Source organism: Calonectris borealis, chromosome 1, assembly GCF_964195595.1.
Source record: "Calonectris borealis chromosome 1, bCalBor7.hap1.2, whole genome shotgun sequence".
In the NCBI taxonomy this organism is placed as follows: Eukaryota; Metazoa; Chordata; class Aves; order Procellariiformes; family Procellariidae; genus Calonectris; species Calonectris borealis.
The window spans coordinates 56,170,479-56,184,589 of record NC_134312.1 but is presented as its reverse complement, the minus strand read 5'-3'; the positions used below and the strand labels follow the sequence as shown (position 1 = coordinate 56,184,589).

The 14,111-nt window shown below is 42.2% G+C and overlaps 1 protein-coding gene across 3 annotated transcripts; it reads left to right on the top strand.

Moving 5' to 3' along the window:
* Window positions 1–70: 70 nt before the first annotated feature.
* XRCC6 (X-ray repair cross complementing 6) lies at window positions 71–13,981 on the top strand. Of its 3 annotated transcripts, none has more exons than XM_075153909.1 (12): window positions 71–328; window positions 435–544; window positions 1,060–1,198; window positions 3,097–3,351; window positions 4,187–4,370; window positions 5,714–5,900; window positions 7,134–7,302; window positions 8,449–8,610; window positions 9,528–9,657; window positions 10,343–10,443; window positions 11,392–11,505; window positions 12,348–13,981. In XM_075153909.1, the coding sequence occupies exons 1-12, from the start codon at window positions 244–246 to the stop codon at window positions 12,542–12,544; spliced, it is 1,833 nt and encodes a 610-aa protein (XP_075010010.1). In that variant the 5' UTR covers window positions 71–243; the 3' UTR covers window positions 12,545–13,981. The 3 variants fall into 3 exon arrangements, 2 of the variants coding, with proteins under 2 accessions (XP_075010010.1, XP_075010016.1); XR_012674182.1 differs by having other exon boundaries at window positions 156–328; window positions 10,343–10,456; window positions 12,348–12,499; XM_075153915.1 differs by lacking the exons at window positions 71–328; window positions 435–544; window positions 1,060–1,198 and adding an exon at window positions 1,517–1,662.
* The last annotated feature ends 130 nt before the right edge of the window (window positions 13,982–14,111 follow it).

Here is a 14,111-nt window from a genome sequence, read left to right as displayed (position 1 = left end):
GGGCGGGGCAGGGCGCGGCGCCCTTCCTCTCTCGCCATTGGTCAGAGTTACTATGGGAGGCGGGTCCCCTGATGAGTGGCAGGCAGCGACGCGGGGCGCGTGGCCGCGGCGGTTGGTTAATCGTTGAGGGCAGGTAAGAGCGAGCGGGCGGGGCCGGCTCGCGCGGCCGCTGCGGGCACGGGCCGCCCCTTCCCCTCCGCCGTTGGTTCCGCGGCCGTTGGGCCTCGCGCCGCGCTGGGAGCCATGTCGGAGTGGGTGTCCTACTACCGGAGCGACGGACCGGAGGAGGAGGAGGAGGAGCAGCAGGAGGAGGGGGCTGAGGCGGTCGGTAAGGGCCCACCACCTCCTCGCGGAGGGCAGCCCGGGACCCGCTGCTGTCGGGCCTCAGCGGGCGGAGAGGGCCGCTGCTAAAACTGTTTCCCCCCGTTCCGTAGCGGACTACAGATTCTCAGGTCGGGACAGCCTCATCTTCTTAGTCGATGCCTCCAAGGCCATGTTTGAGTCCGACGGGGACGGAGCGACTCCCTTTGACATGACCCTCCAGGTAAGGCTGCTCAGGGAGCCTCGGGGGTGCTTCACAGACCCTCCCGGGATCGCCTTCGGCACGGCCACGGGTATGGCTATCGGGTTGTCGCTCTGCCTGATCTCTTGGTGTAGGGTCACTGTGAAACCTGAGCGACTCAGATTGCTGAATGGCTGTGGGTTTGGGAAGATCTGTTGCCTGATGGGCCGTGCCCAGAGTTGGAGGAGGGAAGTGTATATAGAACGAGCGACCAATCCGCGTTCAGGGTGGTGTATTTAAGAGATGTTTATTTCATTGATCTTGCTCGAGGAAGGGGAATGGTAATGAAAAATACATAAGGCTGTGTACTGAAAAAAAGCCTCTTGAAAAACAATATCCCAAATTCTTTCTCCTATTAAAATTTACCTTAAAGCCTTTGTTACAGTTCCTCTGTTTGCTAGAGTCTACTTCTATAAATTGCTAATTGCCAAAGACAAAACTTTTGCATCATTACTGCCACTGATGTTCTTCATATTTTGACTTGTGTGCCTTTTCAGTGCATCCGGAATGTGTATACCAGCAAAATTATTAGTAGTGACAGGGACCAGTTAAGTGTCGTGTTCTATGGTACAGAAAAGAACAAGAACTCAGCAGATTTCAAGTACATCTATGTTCTTCAGGAGCTGGACAATCCAGGTAAAGGCAGTAAAGTGATATGAAGGTTATGAAGAAAGATGGAGTAAGGAAATCTGTGTAGTAGCATTGTCAGTAAGTGGTCTCTCTGAAAACCGAGAGCTATCAGATGAACAAAAAATTCTTGTTACTGAGATGCATGGCGGTGGGGGATAGATTTAGAAATGTATTGAAAGCTTAGCTGGGAGCTTAGCTTTTTCTGTTATAGTTGGTGCAGATCCCTTTCCTATGTCTTTTCATCTATTTTAACATGGTGGTTCACTTGCTGTCTGCTAAACCTAAGAGGATCTCAACAGAACTCTTGCAAGCCCATCATGTGTCTGCCGCACTTCAGAAAAGTGTGTGTACATGCTAAGGCACCACAGATTCCAGCTGATGGAGAATATCACAGAATGGCTGAGGATGGATGGAATTTCTGGAGGTCATCTTGTCCAACCCTCCTGCTCAAGCAGGGTCGGCTAGAACAGGTTGTCCAATATGTTAACCTGTTTAGAGTGTTCCATCTCTTATTTTCGTAATAAGTTTTGCAATTCTTGAATTTAGCTCTTCTGTTTTCTTAGAATTTCTTAAAAATATCTAGCATCAGCTTAATAACAAATGTCAGTAGCTGAATTGGAAAAGTTAGTAAGAGGAGTGCAAAGAATGCATGCTAGTGGTGACAAATTCTCTGACAGCAGAGTCTTGTGGGGGGATCTTGTCTACTAGCTTTTAATAACAGCCTTTTTCTCTGAGGAGGTTTGATTTCATTTTCTTAACCGGGAGGTGCAGGTTTAATAACACATGGGGTTCTCCTGAAAGAACTGTGCCTTGTCCTAGTTTCAGAATTAATTACAATGGGGACCTGACAAGACTGCCCTAGGTTCTTCTCCCTTTTCTGGCAGCAAGCGCTTTAGGCTTCTCGCTCATCCTTTTTCCTCCACCTTCTCTGCTTGCCCTTTTCCCTGCATTAGAGGCAATAGCTTCACCATGCTGATACAGTGCAAGTGAAAGGTGGGTGTTGTTAAAAAGGAAGAGAATTGTATATTTGCTGCCTCTGGAGAGCAGCATGTTCTGGAGAAGGAAGAAATACTATAGTTAGTTATTATGTAGTACGTAATGATGAACACTTATGCTATTAATTAAATGACAGCTGAGGAGATGAAAGTAAAATAGTAAAAGGGGGGGAAGACATTTTCAGGTGGGATTTCAAAAGTGTTATAGAATTTGAGTGAAGGACAAAGGAACAAGCTCTGCAGAATGCAGTAGCTGAAAAATGAAAGCTTGTCTCCCTTTGTAGAGTTATGGGAGAAGACAGAGAATCTGCTATTAGATAGGTGGGAAAAGGAGTCGTAGTTGGGCTGGAGTAATCCACAGAGCTTTAAAAAGGTCGTCAATACATGCCCTGAATGTTGCTGTGCTCCGTGTTGTGATCTATGGGCTGAATCTGACCTCTAGGTTGATGCTATCTGGCATGTGGGGCAAGGGAGCAGGAGGAATTCTCCACCCTCCCAACGTGCCGTGGAGATGCAGGATGTATTTCAGCCTCCTCTCCTTTCTCTGGTGGTGCAGCAGTCTGCCGTGCCTCTGCAGCGGGTGCAATTGCTGCCTTTCCTGCTGAGAACTTGTCCTTTCAGTGTAGAGGGTTTGCGATACTTTGATCCCTGCCTGTTTCCCTGCCCCAGCAGGAAGATGCCAGGGCTCTTTGTGTCCTCTTGGCCCTAGTAGGTGCTTTCAAGTGGTAACCGGCTTGCCATATTGCGAGTGTTAGGCTATCTGGAACAATTTTCTCAGCCAGGTGTTTGAGGGCCACAGAGGTGCTAGGGGACATTACTCAGACGTCAGCTGCAAGGGACGCTCGGTGCATGTTAAGAAGCGTTTGCGGTACTTCTTTCAGTATTTCTAATGCATGTTATCTCCCCTAGGTGCAAAGCGTGTTCTAGAGCTGGACCAATACAGGGGAGATGAAGGACGAGTGCGTTTCCATGAGACCTTTGGCTACAGTCCTGACTATTCACTGGGTGAAGCACTCTGGGCCTGCTCGAATCTCTTCAGTGATGTCCGAGTCAGACTGAGCCACAAAAGGATCATGCTCTTCACCAACGAGGATGACCCTCATGCCAATGACAGTGCTAAAGCCAAGCTGGCCAGGACCAGAGCTGGTGATCTGAGAGACACAGGTCATTATTTTCCCCTTTAATTTCAGGCAGAATAAAAGTGATGTATCCTTGCAGCAGATGTTAAGTGCATTGCAAGTTTGTGATGGGAAAAGAATGTAAAATACCAGAACTGGGGAATCTTTCTGAAGCTTTCTATATAGAAATTTGGTATCTAATCTAAATCAGAAAGTCTGTTATCCAATCTGGTATTCAGCAACTAACACTTATTTTCTAGGATCTCTTTTTCTACTCTGATAGCATAAATCAGGACTTGAGAGGGCCATGGAAAACAAAGTCTACTTTATTTCATTGTTCCACCATTTTCCAAGAAGGGAATAATAACACTAAGTTAACACAAAAGGAAAATTACTTTAATGGCTCCATTTTGAATTAGCTGAAGAACAGCAACCTGAGCTCAGAGACTAGAGAGCAAATATTTCATTAGTTCAACTATGTAGCTGAGATAACCAATGTTTTTGGAGTTCAGCAGATGTGCTGGATCTAGAAGTTGTGAGGCTTCCTTAATCCATTAGCCCTTATAACTGGGAAAGGGGAAGTTCTGAACTCATTCCTTCCCTCTATGCCTGAGGTAAGATTATGTTTTATAGGAGCTTGTCAGAGCTGTTTCATACACAGTGTTGTCCAGATTCTTAATTAGGGAGGAAACGTTTTCTATGCTACGTTCTTTTGACTCTTTCCCTAGAAACTTTCACATCTGGTACAGATGACAATTTGGAGCTTATTCTTGCTTAAATTCTTTGCCTAAATAGAGAAATCTGAGAGTGCTGAGAAACATGCCGATGTAAGAAAAAAGCAGTTTCTGTGATCCTCCTCCTATCTCTTACTTTGTTTCTAGGTATCATCCTGGACTTGATGCACTTGAAGAAGCCTGGAGGGTTCGATATCTCTTTGTTCTACAGGGATATCATAAACATAGCAGAGGATGAGGACCTTGGGATCCAACCTGAGGAGTCAGGGAAACTGGAACATCTCATGAAGAAAGTACGAGCAAAGGAGACAAAGAAACGGACTTTAGTCAGGTTTGTGCCTAGTTACGATATTTCATTCAGTGGAGGCACCTGCTGTTATTTTTAGACTGCATCTCACCTCCCTCTTCTGGAATGATTGGTCTATAAAGGCATCAGTGCTTACATTTCTCAATCTTAATTACTTAGTCCAAGATTGGTGTTTCTTCCATAGCTTCCAAGGATATTTGTCCTTGGTGGATGAGAAGAGTGGGGAGTGAAGCTAGGCCTCCTTTTTTCCTCTGTGTGACATCTCCTCTATTGAGCTTAGCCAGAAATGATCATTTTTCAAAAATTGACATCATTGCCAAGTAAAATACTTACCAAAAAATCTGCAATATATAAAATGGGTAGTTTATAGTGAAATCTGATTGAAATTAGGCTTTTCTTACTAGTTTTAACTTAGAAAAATTTAATCTCAATGTGACTGGTAGGTATTTTGGCCTATTATTAAATAGTTATATGTGGCAAGTCTGTCTAGGCACTTGGTGTGGATTCACACAGCCTTGATATTTCTGATCTCCTACTGAAAGATTAGAGATACTTATGGAAAGATTAAAGCGATCTTGACAAAGCAGGTAGAAAGTATTTTTGGAACCACATACTCCAGCTGGGTTTTTTAATGAGTGAGTTCATAGCAGAATGATGTGGGAAGCACAGTAAGGGAATGAACTTCACAGCCTAGTGTTTTTTTTAATATATATTTTAAAAAATCCCAACCTTAGCTGTTGTCACTGGCATTCTTGCTCCTGCTCACAGCTTTATTTTCCTCTTCTGGGAATGTTCCTCAAGTTTTCTGATAAATGAGGAGGAAGAATCCTGTACCAGTGATACCTTTTAGAGGAGAGGAAGTAATATTCACAGTAATTCACTGTTCTGCTCTCAGAACTTGAAGATTACCTCCAATTTTAAACCTTTACTTCTGAAATTTTCTCTAACTTCTGATTATTTCTTTTCTTAAATTGTGGTATTGTTTGTCTTGATGGGGTTCTTTTGGGGAATTTTGCCTTCTGCGTGAATTCAGAGGTCACATTGCATTAAACACAAGTGGGGTGCCTAAATGTGAACTTGTCCTGTGCTCTGCTTGAGCACAGCTGCCCTTCAGAGTGAAAAAAGGTAAAGTATGGTAAATTATTTGTGTTTAAATCATTTTTATGACCAGAAGTGACAGCATTGCAAGAATGTTTTTATACAAGTGAGATTATGTCTCAAGTAATAGTTTGCTTCCAGAGATAGATGTGATTCTGGGGGAGGAGAGCAGGAGGAGGTCAGAGAAAATAAGGTATCTGACGAGATGACTTACTTTTGCAAAAGTGATCTTTCAGAAGTCTCAGGTCTGTATCTGCTTTTTTACACAGGTTAAATCTGTATCTGAACAAAGATCTGTCGCTTTCTGTTGGTGTTTACAACCTCATTCAAAAAGCTTATAGGCCATACCCAGTGAAGCTTTATCGGGAAACTAATGAACCAGTTAAAACAAAAACAAGGATGTTTAATGGAAAAACAGGCAGCTTGCTTCTGCCTAGTGACACAAAACGGGCTCAGGTAACATATTGATTATGTGCCTGCTTTTTCCTGTCTCTGTGATGTGGGGGGGGACATGCTGATTCTCGTGCTGCTTTTGTTTGTATTTCACTTTCAAGATCAGATGCAGAAATATTTACTTCTGTATGCCCCTGGGGATAGCCTGGTCACTTTGTAAGCTGTGCAGAGTGAGGGTGGGTTGTCTCTCTGGCATGATTGTCAAGGGAAAGCATAGCCACTGGTGGAAGCGCACTCAGGAACACAGGTCGTTTCTTTCCGTAAGGCAGAACCAGGCTGTCAGAGCCTGACCTTATGTGGCCTTGTGCTATTGCTGCTGGTGTTATCTTTTGATTCTTTAGGAACAGATTTTGTCCATTTTATTAAACTTAGAAGTGTGAATCACGGCAAGGGTTGGAGCTCTTTTCCAAACAAAAAAAAAAAGGCATATTACCATTGTTTTGTGTTATTTTGTTCTTTGCTTTGCCTTACTGCTTGATAGTTTGGCTGATGCAGATTGAATGTCACGTTCTGTTCAGGCACAGCCTTGTTTCAAAGCAGGATATTCAGTTGCTACGTATATTATCACAAGTGCACTTTGTGTGTCCTTCCGTGCCAAAGGCTCTTAAAGTTGTTGTCTCAAGATTAAATATTAAGTTTATTTATACTGGACATCAGTTTCTTTAAATAAACATTAGGAGATGAACAGAAAGCTGAGCATTAAGCCCTGATGTCTAACTTCAGCAGCTGGACTACAATATGTTTTTGTTCTTGTGATGCATGAGCGATGCTTCAAAAGCGTTGTTTCTTGGTCACTGTTTCTGCCAGGAGTAGGTAGCTGGTGTGCATCTGCTGAAGCAAGTTTGGAATCAGACAGGACCTCTGAAAATGTCTGGTCCAACCCAGCCCAGAGCAGGACTCACAAAACCAGATCAGGTCGCTCAGGGTTTGTTTGGGACAGCTCTGAAGAACTCCCAAGGATGAGATGTGACAGCCTCTCTGTGCCAGGCTTAACCATTGTCTTAGGAAAGTGCATTTTGCTGATGTCCAGGTGGAATTTCCCTTGGGATAATGGTCACAGACTGCGACTTGCCATTTCAGTGTGCGCTAATGATGAGGATTTGCTCTGTCTTGTCTATAACCCTCTTTTCAGTAGTGGAAGACAGCAATTGCATCCTCCTCCTGTCCCCACCCCCTTCCCCCCCTGCCATTTTTTTTTATGCTGGCAGCACTACTATCTGCTCTTCCCTGGTTTAGACATATGGAAACCGCCAGATTGTGCTGGAGAAAGAGGAAACAGAAGAATTAAAACGGTTTGATTCTCCAGGCTTGTATCTGATTGGCTTCAAACCACTTGCAATGCTAAAACACCACCACCATATCAAGCCCTCCCAGTTCATCTATCCTGAGGAGTCCCTAGTAAGTGGTAAGTAAAGATGGCAAGAGAAGATTCACCACCTTGCATCAGGGTAACCAGCTGATTCATAGTGTGTTTGAGTGGGGAACATTGAGTGTAAAATCTTTGTCTAACTTTAAAACTTGCTAATGTTAAAAAGTATAGAATTAACTGTTACTGCCCTTCTCAGCTGCAGTTAATTCTTTTTTTCTTCAATAGCAGAAAAGCCGTTTGGACTTCATGTTTCATCCATCGTGACAAGCAGCTAATCAAACTGTGCAGATGTAGTCCCAAAATATTTGGTTTTGTTGTTCATGAAAGTGAAGGATCCTAGTACCTGACAAGAAGGCAAAGGTGGTTTAAAAAAAAAAACATCAAACAAAAAACAAACCCCAAACCAGTGAGGATAATTGCTGGTTTTAAGTCCATATCAGCTAGGAATGGAAACACAATACTCAGGAAGTACGGTTGAATTAATAGCACTTTACAGGCTTGTAAAGAGAGAGGGAGAGGATGCTTAGGACTGCTTTTTCTCCCCTTTTTATGTGTATATGTAAGTCTGCTTAACTAGAAATATAGTATTAATCCATCCCAAGCTGCATAGTAAAGAAAAAACTCCAGCTCCTCAATCTACTGCTGGATAAAGAGGGCTGAGTTATGACCAGATGCTTTGCAGTGTCTGACTAAAGAAGAACCTTTACACTGGCTTCTCCAGCTTAGCAGTTTCCTGAACAAAACACCTTGTTTATCTGTCAGTCTTTTCCTGACCACCGTATCTGGTAAAATACAAAGCAAATGTGTACCTCGAGAGGAATATCGCAAGCTGAATTCTTAGTGTATTACTTCTGCAAAAGGTCCTATGATGTGCTGCTACTAAAGTGTCCCACCAGAGCAGAAAGAGGCTTTGTCGATACCTGTTTCCAATTTTCAACTGTATTTCATTGCTCAGATGCTAGTGATTTCATTTCTTTCACCAGAACTCTCACTGCTCTGGTCAGGAGAGACCCTAACATTGTCATTTTCGAGGGCTACCCCTTCCAAAAGTTGCTTTTTACCTCTGAAATATTGCAAGCATCTCAAAGAAGTCACAGGTATTGAAACTGTAATATCTAGGGTTACGTTCCTGGACAAAGGAGCAAAGCTGTCAATCTGACCAATACAGTCTTTACTTTGCAGGGAGTACAACGCTATTTAATGCCTTATTGATGAAATGTTTGGAGAGGGAGGTGATGGCACTGTGCCGATACACCGCCCGCCGGAACACTCCCCCTCGCTTCGTGGCCCTCGTTCCCCAGGAGGAGGAGGTGGATGAGCAAAAAGTGCAGATAACCCCTCCAGGTATGGGAAGAGATGCTGCCTTTCCCTGCACGATTAGATGCAGTCAGCATAATAGCCTCCTGTATTGCATAAAAATATTCTTGGTGCTGCTCCCCTTAAAACTGGGGAGAGTGCTTTCCAACATCCCTTTTCTTCAGTTTTGTCATTGTAAGCATCTAATGTTGAATCTATTTTTAAAACTCCAGTTGCATCAGTGCTTGCTAAGGTGTAACATGGCTACAGTATTTTCCCACCTCCTACGTTTTTTTTAGCAGATTCTAGTAACTGACCTAAAAATTAAAAGCCCTTTTTTCTGTTTGCTGAGTAGACGGAATGTCTTTCCCTGAATTTTATTGTATCCTTGGATACGTTTTAAAGCCTTAAGTAAATAATCTCACATACTGAGCCTCGCACTGTAGCAGCTGAGTGGGGAATGATCAGGGAGCAAAGACAGACTCCTGCTCTTTTCCATTTTCTCACCTCTTTAACTGGAAAATCCTCTTCTGGGGAGGATGTAAAGTACAGGACTAACGCTGCTAGTGTATAGTGTAAAGCATTTCAGAATTGAAATGTGGGCATTAACTTAATTTTCAAATAAGCCTTTTTCAAGCTCATATCTAGTGAGGGATGGGGAAGGTGCACAAGTTGATCTTCTGTATAAAAAGCAGGTGACAAGTTTTCAGCTCTTAGCTATGCATTTAGTTTGAATTTCTTTCAAAAAGCCATTAGTGATGTTGGTTATATATATTGAGATTGGGATTGAGTATCATGCTGTAGGTACTAGGAGGTGTTATGGATTGCTGTTGTTTACAGCAAAATAGTAGCTAGTTTGGGGAGTCATCAGACCTAGCTAATAAAAATCTTAGTCTTTCCCGTAAATTATTGTTTTGAGGCGATGGTTCTGCATAACTGTTCTCTGCTCTCTCTCTTCTATGTAGGTTTCCACATCATTTTCCTACCATATGCAGATGACAAACGGAATGTTGATTTTACAGAAAAAGTGCCAGCCAGTCGAGAGCAGGTGGACAAAATGAAGGAAATAATTCAAAAACTCAGATTCAAATACAGGTACATGGAGATAAATAGTGTGCGGCGGGGGGGTGACACGGGGAAGAAAACATAACATTATTGCTTGCTCTGATGCATACGTTGTTCAGCTGTGGTGTCCACAAGATGGGATTTTGATGCATTTTGATGCAAATTGCTTCCCTTTGCAGTAGCTTTGTCCAAACTTTATTCTTAATTATTCTGAATACCCAGGCACCATGTGAGTGTGTAGCACGTTCTGGAGTTCTTTATAGAATTGTTCTTGTTCTCTAGGCTGTTGTCGTTTGTTGCAGAGGTATCACATTTTATTGTTGTTCTGCCAATCTATTGCAGATCAGACCTGGATCATTTAAATTAGAGCACTTTAGAGAGAATAGTTAGGCCTTTTTCGTTATAGATAGGATAAATTTTACAAAGTACTTTTATGGTAAATTTTTTCCTACGTATGTGGAAAGTAGCATAACTGGTATTAAAGTAGAATGCCACTGTCCCCATTTGTCTCGCACAGCTTTCTAATGTGGTTGATGCGTGACGGGATAGTGATTCAGCAGGTAAATTGAAAAGAGGAAGAGCAGTTCTTCTGATGGGATGGATTGTTATGTGGGAAAGAGGGAAGTTTTACTTTGAAAGAGGTTGGTGGCAGATCTTATGTGTCTTGTCTGTCTTCTTGGCAGCATTTATTGATATTTTGGGGAATTCTTGACAGGACTGATAGCTTTGAGAACCCAGTTTTGCAGCAGCACTTCAGGAATCTGGAGGCTTTGGCGCTGGATATGATGGAACCAGAACAAGCTGAGGATCTTACAAGTGAGAATTATTGGTGGGTCGAAGGGAGGTGGGGTAGAGGGCTCTTGACTTTGTTCTAAGTCAGAGATGTGCTGCTACAAAACCAAATGTCTTTTAAAAAATATTTTAGTTGTGTGCAGTCCCAAGATGTAGAATTCTGGATGTGTCCATTCTGAAATCTTGAAACCTTACTTTCTAATGCTGTCACTTTTAAGATAAAGGAAAAATTGATCTCTTTACCCTCCAAAATTAAAATTGAATCACCTTTTTTCTGTGGTGACAAATGTTTTCTCTGAAATTTCTCTCTTCAGGAGTCTAATTAATATTTCAATCTGATAAATGGGCAGGATTACTTAGAGAGTTATTCTGCTAGGAGGCAACGATGCCACCTTGTGGCTATGAGAGTTTCAATATGAATATCTTGTCAAAGGATAGAAACGTACTCCTGAAGGGAAAGTTCCTTTTTTAAAATTATCTTGTATTCCAGGAATAGCGTTAGAGAAACTATTTGTCTCTTCTGAAGTGATACCTATAAATAATCTAGGTCCCTGTGCTAGATATCATACAAATACGTGACAGAAACAAGCTGTTCTGCCCCAAACTACTCGCAACCTTAGGTAGTAACCTGTTGTATTTTAAATAATCTGAGATTAGACCTGGGTAACAGTGCAACCAGGTAGGAGATCTTCTATATCACTTCCACCATGTCAGTTTTGTTCTGCTTATATATTTCCCGTTCAGGGATATGTGCACGTCCATTACATATGTATCATACAAACTCTTGATATTACCAAGAGCTGTAAGTTTCTCATTTGTGAATATCATGACATAGGTCTTTGCATTTTGCATGCTTGCGAGACACTTGCATGCTAGTTTTTGCAGAAACACAATTGTATCTGGTGATGGCCTCATTTAGACTTTCCTGTGATCACTCTGTTTTTGAGAGGGCAAATCTTTCTCTTTTGCCAGTGCCAAAGGTTGAAGAGATGAACTGCAGGCTGGGCAACCTGGTGGAGGAGTTTAAGCAGCTGGTTTATCCCCCTGACTACAATCCTGATGGGAAGACTGTAAAGCGAAAACAAGGTAAGTAATGACGATGCAGACATGCAACCTGGTGTCTGTGTTCTTCTGTTAAACGCAGAGGCTTCTGCATTTTCAGTTTGTCTCACAGTTTAAAGAAGCTGCTTGTGCAGTAACTCTTGACTCATCTCCACAACAAAGTGGACTTATATCCAGCAGTGATTCTTAGAGAGTAGAGGATATTGTGGAATCCAGCTAGAAAACTGCTGGAATGAGAAACTGCATAGTGAAAAAACAGAGAAGTATAGAAAGCAATGTGGGTAAATTACTGCAAAATATGTATTTGTTTATTATTATTTTTATCATTATAATTATTAACGACTTTGGTTTTTTTACAATGGAGTAGTAAAATCGTTCATGCTTTCATTTTGTGTTCTTGGTGAGGAAGCAGACTTTATGCACGGGCTGTTTAGCAAGTCCGAGATAGGCGTCTTTAGGGCTAAATATCTAAGTAATGCTGAAGTTCATGTGTAGTTTGGGAGTCTATGAAACTCTGCAGGAAGTGGGAGTGTCAGTTAGCTGAACTCCCTGTGGAATAGTTGCGTTCTCCTGTCTAGGTGAGCATCCCTTAAAAGTTTCATTTGGGGGTAATCTTTCCATCACAACACAAAGTTTCATACTTGAGTTTGAGATCATTCGTATCAATGAAATATATTATATGACTTAGGTAGTGAGTGACACCTACTTCATAAAACACAATATGGAAACTAGGTCTGTGAGTGTGTAGGTAGCTGTTAAAGTACCATGTGCTAATGGCCATTAACTGTGGTATGTATAAGAAACATTGATGTCTTTCTATTAAGAAACTTTTTAAAATATTGGTGATCTAAAATTTATTTTTCTAGCTTCTGATGGTCAAACTGAGAAGAGGCCCAAGGTAGAAGTCTCAAAAGATGAGCTGCGAAGTCATGTGCAGAAGGGCACTCTAGGCAAGCTCACTGTACCTGTTCTGAAGGACGCATGCAGGCTTTACGGGCTGAAGGGTGGGGGGAAGAAGCAGGAGCTCATGGATGCGCTAACTGAATACTTTAGTGAGCACTAAGCAGGAGCAGAAGGCGCTGGTTGACTTCCTTCTGCTTAAAGTTTTGGTTGTCTTATGTGGATGCTGCGTCTGTTTAGTCTTGTTATGGAGGGGAAGGCGACTAAATGTTGCTGAATCTAGCAGTGGAGAAACTCTTTACTCTTAGTTATGACACATCTCTGCAAAGTTGGATTCTGTTCATGGTAGCCAAAGGCAGAATTAAATTCCCTGCTAACTCAGGTCACCCACTGCAAGTGAACACAGTTGTGCCTTCCCGGTTTCTTAATAAAAGTTATTTTGGAGTTCTTACTTTGCAACACTGGCTATACCATCTTTGCATCATAAAGACAGCAAAACTCATTTCAATGTGAGTAAGAAAACAGAATGATCTGTGTCACTGGCACCATATGAATTCAAGCGGTCAAGTCTGTGTGCTAACAGAGGGTATAAATGTAGTGTATTACCCTTCTACTCTCCAAGACAGCCAGTCAGTATCAGTGCTTGTAATCAAATTGGATTCTCTTCCATCATCGGCGTTACAAAGATTACCAGCAGACCATAAAGGAGAAAATCATGACTGGGAAGCAGTAGCCCATCCTTTGGGCAAAAGCTGCACAGCCAGGTCTTCCATTTTTAAATGGTAATAGTAAAAGCTGGTTTAAAAAAGGAAAAAAAAAAAAAAAGTCATGTTCCCTGGAAGGCTGCAAGCACTTACCCCAATTAAATTACTGAGATGGCATAGAGCTTTTCCACCTCTGTAGCGAGTGAGTCAGACTATTGTGCAGGCTTCTGTACTCAGATCTGTGCTTTAAAAATAAAAAAAAGCACGTTGTGGAGAGTAGCCCTTGTTCTAGTATTTTTATGTTTTTTAATCATATTTATGGAGGCTGCATCTGGGGCTATGTTTTGGTTTTTAAACTTCCATGCTCCACTTGTCTTGCAGCACAAGATGATTAAACCCAGAAGTCATTGCTCTTTCTCTAGAAAACACTACTAATTGTTTAGCTAAACTGTAACTTTCTACAGGATGCAAACATGGGATACTTGAGGTATCCATTTTGGTCTGCGTGGTGTTTTTAGGGTTTCCTGTGTTTGACACTCAAACCGTTGGGCAACTTATTGAAGAATTAAGGTCGTGCCCATGCTGTAGTGTGGCACATGTATCAGAGCCAGCTGTGAACGCTCTCTTGGCACTATGACCACCCTAGCTGTGCCAGCATGCTGCTCACTTCCACCTCCATAGCTCCTCTCAAAAGAGCAGCTAGCCCATGTTGAGCTCTGCAGTATTGAAGCTACGTAGTCTGTTATACTTTCAATCAGCCTGCATTATAATAGTTATTTTTAATAAAATTTGTTTAAGCAATCAATTTATTTTGCCCTTCGGCAAAGAAGTTACTGTAAATGCTTCTCTTAGCAAGGCATGAATTGAACGCAATAAAATAGTGAGACTATCCTGTCCTCAATCGTGAATTTTCATTCCCCAAATGCCCTTGTTAACTTCTCTCTTGGCTTGCTAACCCCCAGGCACAGTGTGTTCCAGGCTTTGGGTGATTATGGCATGGTTTGTCTGGGTTATTAGATCTTCCTC